Here is a 13,197-nt window from a genome sequence, read left to right as displayed (position 1 = left end):
CCCCAGAAGTATAAAATTGTGGTCTACAGAGACACAGGAAAACACCATTTATTCGCATGAAGAATTACAGTTCCCTAATCCTTTAAAACTGAGAAAAGACGTAACTGGAAAAGTTTGCTACCAGGCAGCTGGGGTGGATTTCATCACACCAGCACTGCTGCCTGGACACTGGGACCTGCAGCCACAAGTGTTTTCAGAGCAAAGCAGCTTTGCTTTGTCTCTGGCCGGTGGAGCAAGATTGCAGTGGCTTTTCTCCCCTTTGACCCCCCCCAGCATTGCACAGGACAGGTCAGGTAATCACGAGTCTGTTTGTTTGTCTGTTTGCAAATCTCAGGAAGCAGCTCCAGCAAAATCTCCTAAGTCATCAGAATGCAGCAAAACACGGTGTCAAAACAATGCAACCCCATCCCTACCTCCAGCAGGACCTTTATCAGGAATTATCACCTGTTTATCTCAGAGTTTGGGATTACAGCAGGTCCAGGCTGAAGGACCCCTCTGTCCAGCCTGTGGTGAGGGCGGGCAGCACCACCCAGCCCACGCTGTGCCGTCTAAAGGAGACATCATTTCCTCACTTTGCCTACTATGAGTCCGGCTGCGTCAATATTCAAATATTCGTGCAGGAGAAAGGGAAACTACAGTAACTGGACAAACACACACCCAAGACAGAGGACACTCCTTCCTGGTCTGTAATCCCCTGGTTCAACAGACCCTAGCAAATCACTGAAGTGAAATTTCTCCCAGTAGTGCAGAGGTGTACTGTCCTTATTGAAACGGTGGGTTCAAAAGTTTGGATTTGTTCGTGAATGATGAGTGTTTGCACAGCTGCCTCTCTGAAAGCCCTTCAAAATCAGAGTACTCATAATTCCCATGGCTGCTCTGCTGCCTCCTCTGTAGTGGTTATCCCATGTGTGCTGCACGTCCAGGCAGCGAATGCGCCGGGGGCAAATGTGCCTTGCCTGGCGGCACTGAGGGGGCTGGGGCAGGGGGTCACACACACAGGACAGGTGGAGATGGCACAGCCCGGTCCCCACTCCCCTGCCCACTGTGCTGGCTCCGGGAGTGACGGAGGCAGAGCCGGAGAGCCAATTTACAGCTCCAGCGGGTGAAGGACAGCAGCGGGCTGCCAGTCCCAAGGAAGGCGAGCAGGGCTCCGCGCCCTCAGCACCCTCAGCTCGAGGAGGGGGCACAACCAGGCCACCCTTTCGAGGTGCCAAAACACCCCGGGGTGCCGAGGCAGGGACAGAAGGGCTCATCCCTGCGCGGGCAGGGCGGCGCGGGGGGCTCCCCAGCGCTGAGGGAGGGCTCCCCAGCGCTGAGGGAGAGCTCCCCAGCCCTGAGGGGGGGGCTCCCCAGCCCTGAGGGAGGGCCCGTCCCTCACTCCAGGCCGCGGCCGGGGCTGCGCGGCCCCCGCGGGGCGGGGCGGGGCCGGGGCGCGGCCGGCAGGGGGCGCGCTCGGCGCGGGTTCAAGAGGCGCGCGGGGCGGCGCGCGGGCGGCAGAGCAGCGCGCGCCCGCCGTCCCCTCAGCGCCACCGTCCCCCCCGGGCCGCAGACATGGCCAGCGGAGGGCTGCAGCTCCTGGGCTTCGTCATGGCCTTCCTCGGCTGGATCGGCATCATCATCAGCACCGCCATGCCCCAGTGGAAGATGGCATCCTACGCGGGGGACAACATCGTCACGGCCCAGGCGCTCTACGAGGGGCTGTGGATGTCGTGCGCCATGCAGAGCACGGGGCAGATCCAGTGCAAGGTGTACGACTCGCTGCTCAAGCTGGAGGGTAAGCTGGGGCTGGGAGGTGCTGAGGGCGCCGGGGTGTCCGTCCCGTCGGGGCTGTCCCCTCTATCCCAGCGGCTCTGGCTTCGGGGCGGAGGGGACAGTCCCGCAGGGTCACTTCCCCGCGCCGAAGTTCAGGCTGAACTGTTTGGACTGGGTTTGCCTGTCCTATTGCACGTCCAGTGTCCTGTCTCCATGGCCGTCCCGCCCGGGTGCCTGTCGCGTTGGGGATGCCGCTGCTGCCGGGTCTCACGGTCTCTGTCCCGGTGAATTTACTCAGCCTGTCCCTTCAGGGTTGAAGGTGCAGGGCTCGGGGTCCCCCATCTCTTTCATGACTCCTCATCCTGTCGGGGGTCGGATGCGTGTCTCCTGGGGCTCCCACCGGAGCTGAGGGTCAGTCCCGGTGCCGGTCCTTCGGGGCACCCTCGGCAGTGCCGCCTCCCGGAGGGGAGCGGGGGCGATCCAGGGGCAGTGCTGGGGCAGGAGCCGGAGCTGCCCCGCGTCCCCCTGCCCGTCCCCCCCAAAGAATGGCCCGGGGCGAGGAAGGGTGAGATTCTGTACGTGCGTTCCGGAAAGCGCCGTGTTTGCGAACAAGAGCTTTTGGCTGTGGCGGTCCAGCCGGGAATCGGGCACGGCTGAGCGGCAGCAGAGCTCAGCAGCGTGGCCGGAGTGGGCTTTTGGAGCACGGGTCCTGTTTGCCTTTGACTGTTTTGGTCTTTTGTTCTCTGGGAAAGCCGCTGCTGCTCCCGTGGGGCTTTTAAGCTGAGAGCTGGCAGGTGAGCTGGCCTCCTGCCCAGGCAGCACTGCCTGGAGTTTTCAGGCAGACCAGTATGCCAAGATAATCTTTGGGTCTCTTATCTTGTCCTGGGACGGAGGAAACCATGTCGTGCAGGCAGGAGCTGCAGCCCGGCCGGCCGGGGTGGCACTGGGGTATCAGCCTGGCTGGGGGTCATTCGGGTGCTCAAGCCGAGCTGGAGCTTCAGAGAGCTCTGCTGTTTCTAGAGCGCTGGGGCAGTTAACTTAGGCTGACACCGAAAGGGGTTAAAACAAATGTACTGCTTTCTCAATACCCCTTGTCTCATCTCGAGTCCTGGAACACCCTCATCCCTCCCTAATTAATAAAATAATAATTGCCACCTTGGTCACCTTCTCTTTCCCAAAAGAATGAGCAGGCAGTTTCACGTAAACGGAGTCCGCGGGGAGTGTCCCCGAGTCCGATTGCCACCAGCCCTTCCCGTGTGTGACGCGGTGAAGCCGGACCCACCTTCGCGGCCAGCCCACATCTGTCCCCGCTGTCCCCGTGCCCCAAAGCCCCGCGGCTGCGGAGGTGCGGGAGCGCTGCGGACCCGCTCGGCTCTCGCAGGGAGCGGGGCTGTGCCGATCGGGGCAGGGCCGGAGTGCTCGGGGGTGCTAATTATGTGTCAGCTCAGCTTCAATCCGCTTATCTCTCACGGGGGGTGGGGGGCGAAGATGCCAGCAGTGGGTGAGGAATCTCCATCCACCCCCTGGATGGCTTGCGAAAGGTAACCTTGCCTCGGGGGCTGTGTGCAGCCTATTGTGCTGTAAATGGACCTGCCTTGAACAGGCTCCCCAAAACCTGCCCCAGGCCTTCCTGACCTGGCCATTCATGGCTGATCGCCGAAACCAGCTGCTCCCCTCACCTTTGTCCGGCGAACAATACAGGTTCTCTTTCAGGGGTGGGAGTGACAGGGACCCAGGCTGAGCTTGTGGCGGCCTTTTCTGTTCTCGCCCAGCTCTGCAGGACGGTATACCTGAGAATTCTCAAATAACAGGGAGATCATATAGGGTATGTTATCCTCATGGGGAAAATCAGTGAGGGCTGCTGGCAAAAGGGCTCCTCGTTCTTGTGCTCCCTCAGCTTGCTTAGGCTGTGCCTTTCCCTCTTTTAGGCAGGTCATGCCTGGGGACATACACCTTATCTTTCGTTTTCCCTCCTGGTGTCCCTTCAAGGTCTTGCAGTCACATAGGCCTTGGTCGGGACGAGCAGTTCTGGTTTGGGTGGAGGTGCTAAAAAAAACCAAACAAAACCCCCAAACCGTTTCTCACCAATTCAACAGCCACACCCCGGGACAGGTGCGGTGGAGAGCTCCCTTACTGCATTCATCATTGTCCTGGTGAGGGTGGCACAGCCGTGTGGGCAGAACTTCTGCCTGGCCACCTTTGCTGCCAGGGCTTCATATGCCCCAGGTGCTCTGAGCCACATGTCAGAGCCACATGCACTGATGGGAGAGGCTCAGATCTGTAATTACTTTGTCCCTGTAGAAAGGACTGAACCTTCTTGCACCTGCAGTAACTCGTATTTGTGGGAATGCTGGAAGGCTTTGCCAGCAAGTTTTGGAACACTGGTAGCTGTTGCCATTGCTCTGGATGTGTCAGTGCTTGGCTGCAAGGCAGAGATGGGGTTGGCACAAGCTGATGAGCACCATTAGCCAACCGAGGGGCCTCCAGCTTGCCGAGTGGGCACACTGCTGGAGTGCACCCGTGCTGGCACTCCTCCCGCAGCTGTGTTCAGCTGAGGGCTTATGTCACTGCTCCTATTCAGGCAACAGAAAGGCTGCGTTTTGCTGGCTTACGTGAAAAGCAGTGCGTGGCCACACGCAGACATAGAGGCAGCAAATGCCACCCTTGCAACGAGGCTTTGTTGCACAGCCTCAGCATTGTTCTTGTGGCCCTCCAGCATGGTCCATGGAGCTTAGCCCAGCTTTGTGCTCCTCGGGGTCTCAGGGGGATGGTCTCAGACAGGAGGGAGTAGGGCTCCTGGTACCTGTCTCTGAAAGTTTCCAGCCCCACCTAACCACATTCTCCTGTTCAGGACAGATGTTGTTCTGGATCCTGTCTAGGCTGTTTTAGCTGAAGATACTCATCGACCTGTTTGATTTTGCTGGGAGAGGTTCTGTGCTTGAGACAAGCTGAGACTCATCTATCACTTCATCACCAAACCTAGTACATCTACAATGAGCCTTTGTGCCCTAGCCCAGAAAATAAACAAGGTTTTGAATGCCCTCTGGGTCAAGCAACATGGCTGAAATGTGAAATCCTCCCTCCTACACCTTTACCAGCCTGGCTGAGCCTGTTCCAGGAGCTGGGGAAGAGAATGGGTGGGGGGAAGGAACAGTTCATGCTCAGGTTACTGCTGCTCAGTTCTGATGGTAGGGGAGTTGGAATGGTGGCTCAGGGAGGGACAAAGCATGAGGGACATGTGTCCAATTCTTCATCTTAAGATCTTGATTAAGCAGGTAGAACCTGCTGGTATCTGTGCTTTCATGTGGGTTAAGGGTTAATTTGCTACTGTGTTTCTCAATCCTTGTTCCTTCCTGATGAAAAATTGTGATTGAGTGATAAAACAGTCTCACTTGTGCTGGCTTTGAGAAGGTAGAGGGTTCCTTGGAATGCCACCGAGGCTGTTCTGTGCAGTGCCCTGGTGTGTCTGCAGGAGGGGATGGATGGGAGTCTGTTGCAATGCACTGGCTTTATTGCTCTACAAGCAGCTTCTAAGCAGCTTTTAGTAGCTGGTGTTAGTTACTATGTGTTACTAAATCTCTTGGCAAGGGAATTTCCAGGCTTTGTGGGAAAGCAGGCTGCCCAGTCTCCTCTGACCAGGAATCTGGAAATGGTGGTTACCATGCTTGTCTTACTACCCATCTGTATTTGTCAGTGAGGGTAGGAGGGCATTGAACCTTACTTGCTCTCAGATATGCAGAGTACAAGGCCACTGTTACCTCCTGAACTTGCCTCTTGTGCACTGGACATGCAGTAGGGAGTTCCGAACCTTCCCATTTTGTAAAAAAAAAAAAAAAAAAGACCCAGAGTCCCTGTCCTGCCTGGATACCTCGGTATGGTCTTTTAGACTTGTAGGGCGGTACTTTGAAAGTGTCCAGACTGTATTCTGATGCTGATGGGTATGCAAGGTGGGCCTTTGCAGGCTCTGGTGAGGGGGTTGAAAGCTTCCAAGCCATTAGCAGCTTTTAGGTGCAGTGAGAACAACTTCAAAGTGTGAGAGATTTTTGCTGGCCACCTCTGAAGCTGTTACTGCTTGCTTAGGTCTTCAGTCCCCTGTCTGCTGCACTAAAGTAACTTTCACATTGTGGTAGGGTAGACCGGCAGGATCTCAGCTCTCGCTCCTTGCTTTCACGAAACCCCGGTGGGAAGGCTGAACAGTGGAACATGCTTCCGATACTGCAGGGGTGCTTGTAACTCCTGGGGAACTTCCCTCATAAGGATTAGAGGGAACTGCACAGCATCTGTTTCACCTGTATTTTGTCATCAGTTAGTTGGATGAAGGCCCATGGGAAGGGAAGGAAAAGTCCTTATTTTAAATTAAGGCAGTTGATGAGCATCTCTATCAGAGAATAATCTGCACACAAAGCCATTATAGCAATTTTGCCTTACAAACAGGCATTACAAAAATCCCATGGCACTTTCCCAACAGTTTTTCTGTAATATAAATGACATAAGCAGATTGAATAAGGAAATGCAATGATAGAGAAAACCTTCAAACATCTGCAGGTGAAGTACTGAAGTATTTTTTATATAACTAAGCAGTTACCAGCAATTACTTATGTCTCAGTTAATGATAGTTGTGGGAAGGAAAGCATATTACTTAGGCCTCAGATAAACTGAATAAGGTTGTTCGTGTCCAAAACCACTAACAATAATTCTGAATGGTTTGTTAGTTTTTTTTTAAAAAAGATGTGGGGTTTATTTTGTGAAACAGGTGTGAGCTGCAGCTGCATGTTTGTGGACTTTGGGGTTTTTTAATGCCCTGTAGAATGCATACTTGTTATTAATTGTCATCAGGCATTTTAAGCCTCTGTTCTTCAGTTCTTGCTTTGTTGCTATAGCACTTTCAGACCATGTCTCTCATTGTTAACCAGCAATCAAAAGGCTTGGCTTCAGAGTGAATACTGGTTTGTATTTACAAAATACTCTTGCCATCTGACAGCTCTTGTTTGGTGCCAGGACACTTTGTCTCACCTTGTGTAGGACTGTTTTTTCCCCAAGGCTCCCAAGACTGCCTGGGTTTTCCTGTTCCTGTTGGTGAGACAGTTGCAGCAGCAAGGAGTGTGGGGGAAATCCTGTTTTCCCTCTAATATGGTAGAAGTTGTAAAGTTAAATTGCTGTGGATTACTTCTACTTGCTGTCAGCAGCCTGTCCTGTTTAGCAGGTTGAGACAATATTGTACTTGTATAATTTTGGATTTTTAAAGCATCTGGAAAGGCCCGTGTGAACAACAGAACTATTATTAAAGTAGCTTTCCCAGCTCCTGGATGTGCAGCTTCCATTGACAGCGTGTCTGTTAATGTGTAGTTACTGACTGGAGCTTGTATGATGATTAACTGTGGCCAGTGCACTGCACACATTGCAAAAGTGGTAGGAGGACAAAAGCGCTGTGCTGGGAGCACAGGGCAGGTGGAGGACGCTTGGCTAACACAGCCATGTCACATTGCAGCTTCTTGGGACAAAGAACAGAATGTTCTGCAAAGGCAGAACCTGTTCTGCTGTCCCACTGCAAGTTTCCTGCATGTTTCTGTCCCTTTGTGAGCCATGCATGAGGAGGGGGCGAGGGCACCGGGAGTTGTCCCAGCAGCGTCTGCTGAGAGTGGGCAGCCCTGGGGAGTGCTCACAATGCTGTATTTTGTTCAGCTGCTTCTGCAAAGCTGTTGTGGCATGCATCCAGTTAATACTTACACATATTGAGATTTTGGTGTGTTTCATAGTTGGGTTTTTAGAGGTCATAGAAACCTTTTCCAGCATTTTCCTGTGTTTGTCCTTTGGCACTGTGTGCGAAGGTGAAATGTTTCTTTCCAGTCTTATAACTGTTTTTCTAATTTTTAGAGATAGCATTGCCTATTTTGAGCTTAATGAAAGAACTCTTTCAAAACCCTCTCCTATAAAGTAATTTCTTCTGCAGCAAGACTGAACCAAACTTAGTGTAGTCTTGATAAAACAGGTTTCGTATCTCTGCAGAACATACGGTTTCCCATGCCTGGTTCAAACTGGTACCTCGGCCATGAGCCTCTCTAGAGCTTCTGCTGTAGGGCACAATTTAGCCTTAAATGTAAGGCAGCTGAGTTGGTTGCCTGGGTGGCAACCTGTCAGCTGAAGCCTTTCTGAACACTGGCATCACTTTTGTAAGGTAGAAATTACTTTTGGAGTGTAATCTCTGACACTGGAGATAAATCAATTAAAAACGAGTTTGGATAGTGCAGTGGTGATTTATGCTAAAGTGACAACTGGCTTTGTTAATGGGTTTCTGTACATGCAGCAGATGGGCTTTGATTAAACATGGGTGGTGTGGAGGTGTGTCACCTTCCCCTTTGAAGGAAGTGAGAGATGATATTAGCCAAGCTGATTGAGGAATTTTTCCCAAGAAAGCCAACACTCATCTTATGAAAGTGTATTTCTTCCTGTTGCTCTGATTGTCTTTGTTGTGCTGTTTGTAACTGGTTTCATAATGTGTTTACAGAACAATAAGGTTGTGTGTGCAGGGGCAGATCCAGATCTGTTTTAGAGCAGAATTAGAGCCTGGTGTTGGTATGGGTCACAGGAATTTTCCTGCACAAGCAGTTCTGTGGGACAAAGTGTAGTAAAGAAGCTGCAGAGGATGGCTGTGTGGCTTTGCTCTCCTCCTGGCCAGTGCCAGTCTGAGCTCTGAGTTTCAGATCGTGCCACAGAGCCCATTGCTGGGGCAGGGACTCAGATGGGCTCACCCTGCCAACCCTGACTGAGTGTACATGTGCTCTGTTGCAGGCTTAAATCTTGCAGTTCAAGTCTGAAATGCTTTGCAGAGCTTTTCCAGGATGCAGTCAGGGTGTTTTGGGGGGTGAGCTCCAGACCTGAGATTCTGTGTCAGGGGACACCTGTGCCTTGGCTACAGCATGCTCCTTGGAGCTTATTCATTTTATTAACCAGCCCTGTTTGTTCTCAGGGCTTTACAGGGCTGTGTATGAAAATTCATTCTGTTCAAACAAACCTGATTTGCCAGACAATGAAGCTCAGGCTCTTATTTCACTGCTAGTCAGGTGTTTTGTCTCCTGAGGGCTTTTTTAGTAATGACTTAATTTACATTTCTACCTTTTTTGGTACCAAGAAAATGTAAGTTCAGTAGCTCACATTCGTAGAGTTAGTGTCTTCATGCCTTCAGATGACTCGATATAAAAACCAAATCCCGAGGTACAACAAGTCTGTCTGCTGAGAACTCACTATAGGAGGCATCACCCTCTGCTTCAACTCTTCAAAAGCACAAGAAGCTCTTAAAGCATTTGAATATCTTTGAGTCAATTAAGCTAAATATTTTATGTAGAAAAGAAAACAAGGTATTTTTCAATTGTCTGGGAAAGTCCTATTTCTTTTGCAGTTGTATTTTTGTACCCTCCGGAACTCAAACCGAGGATGTAGCACAAAAAAGCATCTAAATCAGCACCGAGTTATTTGTATAAAAGACAGGTTTTGGAAGTGTTGACCAGTAAATGGGCCTCGCTGTCTGCTGTGGCACTATTCATATGTATGTCACTATTCATATTAAAACATGTGCTTAAGTACTTTGTCAAGGTAGAGCCTAAATCTGAATACTTCTTTTGATAAACAGATATGCCCTTCCAATTGGGATTCAAATGATCAAGGAACAAAAGATGTCTGAGGGCAATTCCCAGGTCATTTCCTGCAAAAGGCCGCTGCATGCCCTTGTTTGCCATGCATTTTAGAAGAGGCAGAGAGCCCTCTGATCCTGATGCATGGCAGCCTTGAGACTAAAGCTGAGAAGGAATGTCTTGCTTGGCTGTATCCTGTGTATTAGGGAGCAGGAATATTTAGATAGAAGATTGTTGAGCCCAGTAATTTGAATTTTGATTTGTATCTCACGTTTACTTTGTGGGTAACTCAAATCCTATTGTCTTCCAGGCAGTCTGCAGGCCACAAGGGCTTTGATGGTGGCTTCAATACTCCTGGGGCTCGTTGGAATGTTTGTTGCTGTGACTGGCATGAAATGCATGAAGTGCATGGAAGATGACCAGGTGAAGAAGATGAGGATGGCTGTCTTCGGTGGGGTGATCTTCATCATTTCAGGTTGGTAACATACAGCTTGAGTGTTGAATGTGCTGTTTCCTAGGTGGCATATATCCTGTGCAGGATGTGGGAGGGCTTGATGTGTTGCTCCAAGAACATTCTGGTCTGGGAACTCCTTAGAGGAGTTTGGCTCAGGTTACCTGAGGCACCTCGGCACTGGCATTACAATCTCCATATGGACTTCATGCTTTCCATATCTGTTGGCAGAGCTGGGTTTGACCCTGCTGCAGTGAGAAAAGGCTGTCAGCAGAGCAGTCCTGCCTTTGCTGCAGTGTAACTGTGGGAAGCCTCGAATCCGTTCTTAACTTCTCTCTCAACCAGCACTAAATGGAACAGCTCAGAACTTCCAGGATAGCAGCAGCTCAGCTTTACTCCAGATGCTGATTCTGCTGCATCCTTATTTTTGCAGTGATTTTGCTGATTGTTTTTTCTTAAGCCATGACATTATGTTCTCTTTGTGTGCAGGTCTGGCAGCGCTGGTGGCCACCTCGTGGTATGGGAACAGAGTGGCTCGGGCCTTTTATGACCCTTTCACCCCAGTCAACACCAGGTACTGACCCACTTGGTATAACACACTATAGTTTACCATGACATACAGGGCTTAGGTTTGGGTAGCAGTTACTCAAAACAAAGAAAGGAATTTTCTGAACTAGCTGGGCTGTCTTCAGGCTGTGCGGAAAGAGCTGGGACCAGAACTCATTGTCCACAAGTAGCTCTTAGGTCTTGGCTTTAAGGTAACATCACTGCCAGAGATCTCATGGGTGGGACTTGTGTGATTGTTGCCCCACTACATGCTAAAGGCCTGGTTTGCACAGAGCTTGGTCTACAGCTGTTGGGGGTGACCCAAAATACTGGAGAAACCCAGCTCTGAGCTTTGAGGGTCAACAAAGCCTGACTGCTCCAAGCTCTGCTGCCTTGTAAGAAGCCACATCCATCCCAGTTTCTGCTTCCTCCTGCTTTGTGTGATGTATAACTACAAGTGATACCTCTGGATTACAGTGATTCTCACTTTCTCCCTTCTTTCTTCTCCAGATTTGAGTTTGGGTCAGCTCTCTTCATTGGCTGGGCAGCTTCATCTCTGGCCATACTGGGGGGATCCTTCCTCTGCTGCTCCTGTCCACGGAGAGAAACTTCATATCCACCTACCCGAGGCTACCCAAAAAATGCCTCCTCCACAGGGAAGGATTATGTATAATGAAACAAAGAAGAGGAGCCACCAGCACTGGTAGTGAAAGCATTTTGGAGAGGACACTACAATGCCACTGTCCTGAGCAGAGTCCAAGCTCTAGGTTCTGCCTTCCTCTTCTCCCAAAAATGTGTATATTTTTGTAATCCTCTTTGCTACTGGACGTAACTTCTCCTTTCTCTCCCAGCCCGTGGAGGAAGGCTAGCCTAGATTCATAGGTATCGCCACTGGAAAGATGAAACCTCCAAGCTTGGGTTAAGTTTAGTATTTGGGAGTAAAAGGGAAAATGATACTGTTTTTATAGACGGATGTTGGTGCTTTTTTTAGTTGGTTGTTTTTATTTTTTTTTTAAATAGATGGTAACAATTCAGTCCCATATCCCATTAAGTTAGAGCCCAGTGTGGTGTGTGTAGAAATTAAAGGAACATATATACAGAATGATGAAACCAATAGCTTAAGGGGAAACATAATTTTGGGGAAAAGGCTTTACATGTAAGAATGTTTGAAGAGGTGTAAAATGCTTTTGTACTGTCTTATTGGCATCATCTTCAGCACCCTCCTTTCCATGCAGACAAAGGGTCAGAAACAAATTGCTGTGGCTTAAGTGGAAATCCACACTGTCTGTCCACATGCTGTTGACTAATGGAAGATGCAGTGTAAGGTAGAGACCACAGAAGTTATCAGACTCCCAAAGCATCTGCAGGTTTCCCTGGTGCCAGGGAAGAGCTCAAGGAAAAGGATTGCCTTCTGTTTTCACTGTGTCTCTGGTGAGGCTGTGGCTGTTCCTTAGACACCAAGTGCTGCCAGTGACTGTTTCTCCATGTTCCCATCCTGGCAGCTGAGCTTGAAGCTTTATCCCCATGTATGTTACAGGTCACCTTTTACACTCTTCTCTTTCCTCAAGACTTTCTCATTGGGCTTAGTTTCCCAATCTCTGTTTGCCTGATGCAGCTAGCTGTGTTAAACCAAACTGAATGCACTGCCACTCCCTGATGTTTCCCCAAGGATACCTCACACACTGCCATTCCATCCTGTCTATTTCTTGTAAACACTTTCAGTGATGATATGAAGGCAAATTCCAAGAAAACTGACCCAAGGTTATGGCATTTGCTTGTAATCCAAGCTCACCAAAGAGGAAAAAACAAACATTTTAAAGATATAGCCATCCTTACATAGTAAATCATATCTAAAAAAATAATAATGCTGTTCATCAGAAGTTCCCACCCCTTTCCCCGAAACACCCACTCAGTCACTTGCTGTTGGCTGACACTGGGAGTTAAGTCTTGTGATTCCTAGAGGGATGGTGCCACTTCTCCAAAGCTCAGCCTTTTTGTATGGAAGGAAACTGGTGCTTCTGACCAGGCTTTATAATTGTGTATATGTTCAGAGGCATCAGATCTCTTGATTTCCTTCTGTAGACAGGGAGAGCCTCTGGCTGAGCTGTGTACCACGTTGGTGGTCTGTACAAGCCTTGTACCTCTGTACCTGACTCCTGCAGCATAAAGTTACTAAAAGAAACCAAGCAGAGCATTTGCTTCAGGCTCCAGTTGCTGTTGGCCTGTACTTGGAGCTGGGCCATGTGGCTTCCCCTTCTCCACGGGGAATTGCCTGTGCACAGCAGCTGCCTAGGGAGACCTCTTGTCTTGGGAGGTGGCAGCTCAGGTCACATTAAAGAGCTGCTGAAGTCTGTGCTTTTGTATTTGCATTAACCCTGAGCCAGGGAGCAGATGCTTGTACTGGGAACTTGTACAAAGTGTTTAAACAATTTCAATAAATGGACTTTTTTAAGGAAAATCAGACTATTACTTCATTTCTTGTTTTTGAGCAGAACTTGGAACAGTGCACGTGGAAGTGAAGAGTGGGACTTGGGCTTTTGGGAGCCTGCCTGCCAGGATGGAGCTTGTTTAGCTGTGTGTATCTACAGCAGACATAGGTGGGGACAGATCTTCTGCAGTGAGTCAGGCAGTTGTGGCCTCTGGCAGAAACTCACCCAGTAATTGCTCCGATTGCAGCCCAGGAACCAGAAGGTCTGCTCTGCTCCTCAGCAAGGCAGGCTGCACCCTGGGTGGAGCAGGAAGGGGCAGGGGGCAGGCAGACTGTCCCTGGCAGGGGAGTGGGAGCTGCAGGAATGGGGAAGGGATGGGGCACAGAGCCAA

General features: G+C 50.2%; 1 protein-coding gene across 1 annotated transcript; it reads left to right on the top strand.

Moving 5' to 3' along the window:
* Positions 1-1,511: 1,511 nt before the first annotated feature.
* On the top strand, positions 1,512-11,550 carry CLDN1 (claudin 1). Its single transcript, XM_064385650.1, has 4 exons — positions 1,512-1,774; positions 9,691-9,855; positions 10,321-10,405; positions 10,888-11,550. Exons 1-4 carry the CDS (start codon positions 1,552-1,554, stop codon positions 11,048-11,050), a joined length of 636 nt encoding a protein of 211 aa, XP_064241720.1. The 5' UTR covers positions 1,512-1,551; the 3' UTR covers positions 11,051-11,550.
* The last annotated feature ends 1,647 nt before the right edge of the window (positions 11,551-13,197 follow it).

This window comes from Passer domesticus, chromosome 11 (assembly GCF_036417665.1).
Source record: "Passer domesticus isolate bPasDom1 chromosome 11, bPasDom1.hap1, whole genome shotgun sequence".
Taxonomy (NCBI): Eukaryota; Metazoa; Chordata; class Aves; order Passeriformes; family Passeridae; genus Passer; species Passer domesticus.
Note: the sequence above shows the minus strand (reverse complement) of the source record. Positions and strands in the feature narration are given on the sequence as shown.